The 7,068-nt window shown below is 36.2% G+C and overlaps 1 protein-coding gene across 3 annotated transcripts; it reads right to left on the reverse strand.

Annotated features, from left to right (window-relative positions):
• Positions 1–1,216: 1,216 nt before the first annotated feature.
• On the reverse strand, positions 1,217–5,860 carry LOC143552246 (cell number regulator 6-like). Of its 3 annotated transcripts, none has more exons than XM_077042514.1 (5): positions 5,758–5,860; positions 5,577–5,686; positions 3,177–3,291; positions 2,258–2,529; positions 1,217–1,678 (listed from the first exon to the last, which is right to left on the reverse strand). In XM_077042514.1, exons 2-5 carry the CDS (start codon positions 5,679–5,681, stop codon positions 1,436–1,438), a joined length of 735 nt encoding a protein of 244 aa, XP_076898629.1. In that variant the 5' UTR covers positions 5,682–5,686; positions 5,758–5,860; the 3' UTR covers positions 1,217–1,435. The 3 variants fall into 3 exon arrangements, with proteins under 3 accessions (XP_076898629.1, XP_076898630.1, XP_076898631.1); XM_077042515.1 differs by having other exon boundaries at positions 5,577–5,681; positions 5,758–5,816; XM_077042516.1 differs by having other exon boundaries at positions 1,583–1,738; positions 2,233–2,529.
• Between the last annotated feature and the right edge of the window lie 1,208 nt (positions 5,861–7,068).

Below are 7,068 nucleotides of genomic sequence, written 5' to 3' on the forward strand. Positions count from 1 at the left end.
CCTTATTCAATAATAACTTATAATATTTAGTAAAACATGAAATTTATCATACAAGCATGCATCAGACGGGATGGAGTGTTGTAGCATGAGGATCAATTCTTGTGTAGATTGAAGAAACATGCTCAATAAATATTGGTTTAATACTATACTATTTAAGTTTTTGAATTGAAGATACATTCTCAACATGTTTTATGGTAATTGATACATTAGAGTATTAATATTGTTGAAATATGGTCACTATGTTACTTCACCGCTAAACTACCCTATAAAAATAAGGATACATACATCGATGTATCATACTTCGGGTTATTCGGGTCAACCCGAATAAGGGTATTTCAACCCAAATACCAACCCGAATATTTTATCTCGGGTTCGGGTTAAGAGTTTAATCGGTTCGGGTGAATACGGATCGGGTTATTCGGGTCTCGGGCCGTTTCAGTTCGGGTTCCTTATTCGGGTACGGTTAAAAAACACACCCCTAACCTCTAGTACCCACTCATCCCTACTTCTATGTGTTAATTTCATACTGCACAGACGAGCTTGAGCCAAGTTTAGACTCGTTTAAGGTTTTTTCAAAATGTATAAATATTATAATAAATCGTAATTGATAAATAATAAAAGAGTCAAAACCGAGCTTGAAAAAACAACTCCGAAGCCGGGCTCGAACTCTCATAAGTCAAAACAAGCCAAGATAGAGCCTAGTCGAGCTCGGCTCGGCTCATATACACCCCTAAATGAAGGTTATGCTGTTTTATGCATATAACATGAGCTCAAACATGTTGTATTTGTGTCTTGAATACGTATATTGTGTAATATACTGTGTTAACTGTATTATACCGTACACGTCTATATACACGACAAATTTAGTAATTTTGATGCTCGGAGAAAAAATAACTCAACATACTATTGCACCAGTCAAGTAGGTAGTAGTAGTTCGTCATTTCTTTGCGTGCCGCTGCAAGTGATTAATTATTTCAATGACATGCGACAAACCACATAGACAAAAATGGCAATTTACTCATAAACTTGGTTGTAATTTGAGTTAACACAAGTACCAAATTATTTCAAAACTTGCTATTTTGGATGCCCTTAAAATCTAATTTTGTTTAAATGAAGTATAAAATCAAAATAAATTTCCTTCAACTTTATAAAACTGATAATAAAATTGCATTCTGCAACAATAAGTTTGGCAGCAAACAGACACCAAGACATATACTAATGCCCAACTTAGCCATTGGCATGTATCTTCATTAAAACCCATCCAAAATAACAGTAATTATAATATGATGTTAACCATCATAAAGCGCAAAATTAAAATCTAAACTTAAGTCCATACTCCCTCCTATCAAACGAACGATAATTAACGAACATTAAAAATCAACCGATTCAATATCATGTGTGCAAAAGAAACTTGATAGATATAAAAAGTAATGGCTCATAGCGGTCGCATCTCTAGGCTGGTATGATGTTCATGTCCATTTGCAGAGGATGACGGTGCAGAAGAAGACGACCCTTGATTGTCCTCGGCTGAGTTCATTTGTTGAACGGGTGGGGCGTTGACCAGAGTCATTGGCATCACAAAGTTGTCAGAAAGACGGCCCTTCATTTCCCTGTGTTCTTGGCATAAAGCACACCAGTGCAAACAGCAGTGCACCAAACACGGGTCACATGGTGCGTTCTGCGCGTTTAAACAACCGAACACAAATATCATAATTCAAAAGACTACAATTACACTTAGCTGTAATAGTCATATTACAAATTGTATTTAATGAAATGAGTAAGCACGAAATTTAAGTGTTTTGAATGGGTACACATTTGATACTAATTTTTTGTTGGTCAAATATGATATTATATAAGTTTGTACTTGTATGGATATGAATTAACCATGGCAAATGTACAAAATACATTTATGAAAATTGTATTATAAAAATAACTATCCAAATTTATGGGTCAACTACTCTAGGGTTACGTTTATATGTATCAGGTAAAACTGATAAAAATAAAGAAACGGGTCAAATGGATCCAAAGTGTATTTTATACATAAAACAACCTAAATCGTTATATTCATAATTACTATTATAATCATATTTGACACACTAATTACTTCTTTTCTTTTCTTTTTTTATAAAGGATACAATTGTTTTGGGCCATCAGGGTCAACCCAACTTGACCAATTTGGACCAGGAACAAAGCAACTTGTTTATACAAACCTGTTTTGATCCATTGCCCGACCGACCAAAGAAATTGAAATTGTTACCTTAAGATGGTATTTCTTTTGTAGCATTTGTCTGACAATGCCAGTGTAAATACCACACATCCACCAACCAAACAACACCCCTTCACAAATGAGAAACGATGTCCTCGGGTCAATAATTCCATGCAACGCGGCTGTTGTTGCAGCAACTGCCAAGCCGCCTTCAATGAATATTGCATGAAGAACACATGGAGTTGTTGCAGATGCATAATCGTCTCTCAAGTTTTCATAGTTTCTCCCAAACAGAACACAAGGGCAAAAAAGTCCAGTCCAGCCTGACATGTAATAATAAGTTTTTGACAAATAATTACCAAGAGCAAAATATTTCCAACAAAACTAGACATTACAGTTTTCACCAAAGGCGTATAAAACTAGTAAATAGTAATACATGCAAATGTACTGATAAATACTAGAAAACATAAGAAATCAGCTTATGTTTGTGTGACATGTAATTAGATTGTAGCCTTAACATGTTAATCTTTAAAAATAATTTGAAAACCGGAGAGCAAATATGCATAATGCAGAGAAGTTCAACACATAACCAAGTTTAGGTACAAAACTACAAAAACCATATTAACACTTATACCTACTGCTTTAACTATGTCTATGATACATAAATAATAAGACGGTTACATAACCGCACGAGGCAAAACTGTCCCAATATATTTAACAAGTGCATATGCAGCTCTGGCAGTTCTTTACTTAATATTCGTCTTATGTAACCGCACAAATGTCCCACCTTATTTAACAAGTGCTTATGCAGCTCTGGCTGTTCTCTAATATTCGTTTTGTATTGGTTCTGTATTGTGTGGTACTTTCAGTCTATAGCATTTGAATTTAAATTTGCAATAACCACCTAACAACGGGGATAAAGAACATTAAAGCTCAATTCTGTTAGACTGCTGAGATAAGAAAAACTTACAGCTTTCTGTATCTTCAGCACAACCAAATATACCAGTTGTCCAAGGCTCAACAGCGGGAGGCTCAAAACTTTCGGGTAAAGGCTGTCCACATTCATTGCACTTGCGAACACTCAGCTGTAAATTTAAAAAAAATAATCATGAGAAAATCTCAAAAACAATCATTTCTTGGGTGTGTTAATACACTTGCACCTATATTAATATATAGTCATGTCAAAAACGAATCACTTATTCAGTCATGAGAGTCGTATATGTTATTGCAGTGAGATTAAGCACATACTTTCTCAGTTTCTCTGCATCAATGATAAATCACCACATACATTAAACCAAAACAAATTGACATATCTGAACACAAAACAGGTTCAAATTGAAAGAAAAAAGATCACGAGCTTTAGCAAACAAACATCCTGAGATACTAGTTGGCATACGCCTCCGGATGTTCACGAGTCGAGCCAGAGTGGTTTCGAGCTCGAAATTAAATGAGGCAACTCAGCTAGGCTTGGTCGATTTTGGCTCGGTTACAAAAATGAGTCAACTCAGCTCAGGTTGTTTCAAATCAAGTTTTTTAGCTAGTTATATTTGAGCATTTATCGAGCGAGCCACGAGCCCGAGCTTTGAGCCGCGAGCTTTTTGAACAGCCCTCGGCCTGCCATACTTTAAAATTAACATAGCAATCACGTGTAGCATCCAAAGCAGCATCACTTATAGCTATAACGTCTTAATCATATTTAGATTTAATTCAACGCTGTCTTGGTTTGTTGATTAAGGTTATCCATCATCTTCAATGGTAGGTGGTAAAATAGGATGATGGCCATGGGAGTAACCATGAATTCAATATTCATATTTTCACCGAATCCCCTAGAAAAGACCTCGAAATGGATTCCCGTTTACCCATGGTCATCCTCCTATTTTACCACTAACCAACGAAGATAGTCAACAACATTAATCAAGAAACCAAGAAAACGCTAAATACAATCACCAATATGATGAAGATGTCACAAATATAGGTGATGCTGCTATTGGATGATGCAGATAATTGTTATGTTAATTTCAAATTATGAAACACACATGTCAGTTAATATCTCAGACTGATTGTTGCTAATAGCTCGTGAACTTTTTTTTCTTCTCACTTTAAACCTACTTTGTACACAATATGCAAATTTATTTTAATTTATGTGGTGATTCATTGTTGATGCAGAGAAACCACGTGATGATCCTATTGCAATAATATAATCGCCAAGAAGAAAAAAAAAGTCAATGATTAAGCATTCTGTTCACAGATTCAGTAAAAGACAAATTATAGATCAGGCTTGGCCTTCTATAAACGATCATAAGCGTGAAATTGTTCTAAGATGATCATACAGGGACAACATTTCCTCTCAATTTCATTGTATCAAGCATGAAACATTATAACAATGACAGTGCAATCTGTAGATCTGGATACTTCAAATTATTAAGAGGTAGTACAACTTAATACAATTATATTATATTCCTCAAAACCTAGGGTTTTTACAGCTAAAACATTAATACTATGCGATCACGTAATTTACGTATTATATAGATCCGCCAAAAAATCCGTAAAATACACACAATGCAATCAAACCTGATGACGACAGTGCAATTTGCAGATCTGGATACTTCAAATTTCTAAGAATTACAAAAACTTACACTGTTATACTCCTCAAAACCTAGGGGGTTCATGTAATGTAACATATCTCCATACTACTTAACAGACAAGTAATTGCAATAATCGTCTACGAAAACCGAAAAACCCTACCGTAACACAATCTAAACACGAAGCTATTCACAGGTCCGAAAAACTACAACAGCGAAAGTGGAACTTGCAGATCTGAATACTTTAATCACACTGATCATCAACAAAAACCGAAAAACGCTAACGTAACACGATCTAAACACAAAGCAACTAGCAGATCTGAAAAACTACAACAACAACAGTGCAACTTATACAGATCTGGCTACTTCAAACTTCTAACAAGTACACAGTCATATCCTCAAAACCTAGGGCTTTAATAGCTACAACATAAATACTTCGTGATCATGTAATGTAACATATCTCCATAGTCCATACCACTTAATGGACAAGTAATCACACTGAACGTCTACAAAAACCGAAAAATGCTAACGTAACACGATCTAAACTCAAATCAACTAACAGATCCAAAAAACTACAACAATGACAGTGAAACTGGCAGATCTGAACACTTACTTCAAATGTCTAACAAGTACACCTATAGCTATTACACCTAAACCATAAAAACTTCACAAACTTGTAATGTACACATCTCAATTCACTCTAACCGTCTACAAAACCCTAATAAAACACGATCTAAACGCTAATCAACTAACAGATCCGTAAAATAAAGACGAATTGATGATCAAACCTGAGGCACTTCGATCGGCTGATTAAGCTCACCGGGATTGACCTCAACCGGCGCTTGATCCTTGTTCAATTTCACGTACCGCGACGGATTATCACCATCCGCCATCTGATCTATAACAATAACTAACGAGTGATTGATCAAGTTAATTAATATGAAACCCTAGGTGGATTGAACAACGTACCTTTGACTGAATTCAGCTGCTGGTCAAACACAACTTCGTTGTGTGTGTGTGTGTGTGATACAAAAGAAGAACTGGTTGGTTTCTAATTTTAGACGCTACTGATTAGATGTGCACAAACCGGTTTAAAACTCTAAACCGGTTTGAGTTGAAACTGGTTCGGTTTGATCAACAAAAGTAAAAACAGTTTATGATCGGTTTCGGTTCGGGTTGAAACCGGTTTCTTAATGAGGTTACGATCGGTTTCGGTTTGGGTTTTGATCGGTTTCGGTTCGGTTAACCGGTTTGGAACCAGGTTTGGGGGAGAAAATTACAAACCGGTTCCAAACTGACGGTTTCAATCGGTTCCAAACCGGTTTATACATAATCGGTTTCAAACCGCTTCGGTTTCGGTTCAGTTTTCGGGTCGGTTCAGTTAGCATGTTTATTTTCCCACCTCTATGTGCGCCTGTGCGAGGTGCGGTTTTAAGCTAAAACCAAAAGTTTGATTTTGGAATTTTATGATCGGAAAGAAAGTTTGTCGAAAATAATGAATCAATGTAGTAATAATAAATGCAGTTTTTGTCTCTGTGTTTTGTTCAAATGCAGTTTTAGTCCAATAGTTTCAAATTTGTAATTTTTGACCCTATAGTTTCATTCTATTTGCAATTAAACCCGACCCACTAACTCCGTTAATTGTGGTCGTTAAACTCATCAACGCGCACCTCACGAGAGGGACAGTTTTGTCCTTATTCTCCCCAGATAAACCGCCAACACTTCACGTGAGAGGACTTGGGAATTAGGGTTGGGGTTTATTTGGGAGAAAAGTACAAAACTACCCCTCACATGAGGTGCATGTTAATGGGTTTAACAACCACACTTAACGGGGTTAGTGATGTCGGGTTAATTTACAAGTGAAATGAAACCACATGGACGAAAATCGCAAATTTGAAACTATTTGACTAAAACCACGTATTTAGTCAGACGAAAACCACAGTTTACTCTTTGTTAATTGTTAACTAACAGACTATTGGGGTGAGCAAAACACGGTTCGGAACCGTCAGAACCGAGGAACCGGAACTAAACCGGTGCCTCAGAACCGCTAATGCGTGTACCAGTTCGGTTCTCGATTCTCAAAATTTGCATTAAACGGTTCCCGGTTCGGTTCCGGGTAAAACCGGCGGTTCTAAACTTGGAACCGAAGAACCGGAGTATTCAAAACGTTTTAAATAAATTTACCAATCCTCATTTTTTATAGAGTAACTTATTAACCGGCATCCATTCAATCATTTTTTAATTCAAATCCTCTTGTTTTGCGTTCAAGAATTAGCAACC

Source organism: Bidens hawaiensis, unplaced genomic scaffold (assembly GCF_021521415.1).
Source record: "Bidens hawaiensis isolate Kalapana, Puna unplaced genomic scaffold, B.hawaiensis_p1.1 tig00016829_1, whole genome shotgun sequence".
Lineage (NCBI taxonomy): Eukaryota > Viridiplantae > Streptophyta > Magnoliopsida > Asterales > Asteraceae > Bidens > Bidens hawaiensis.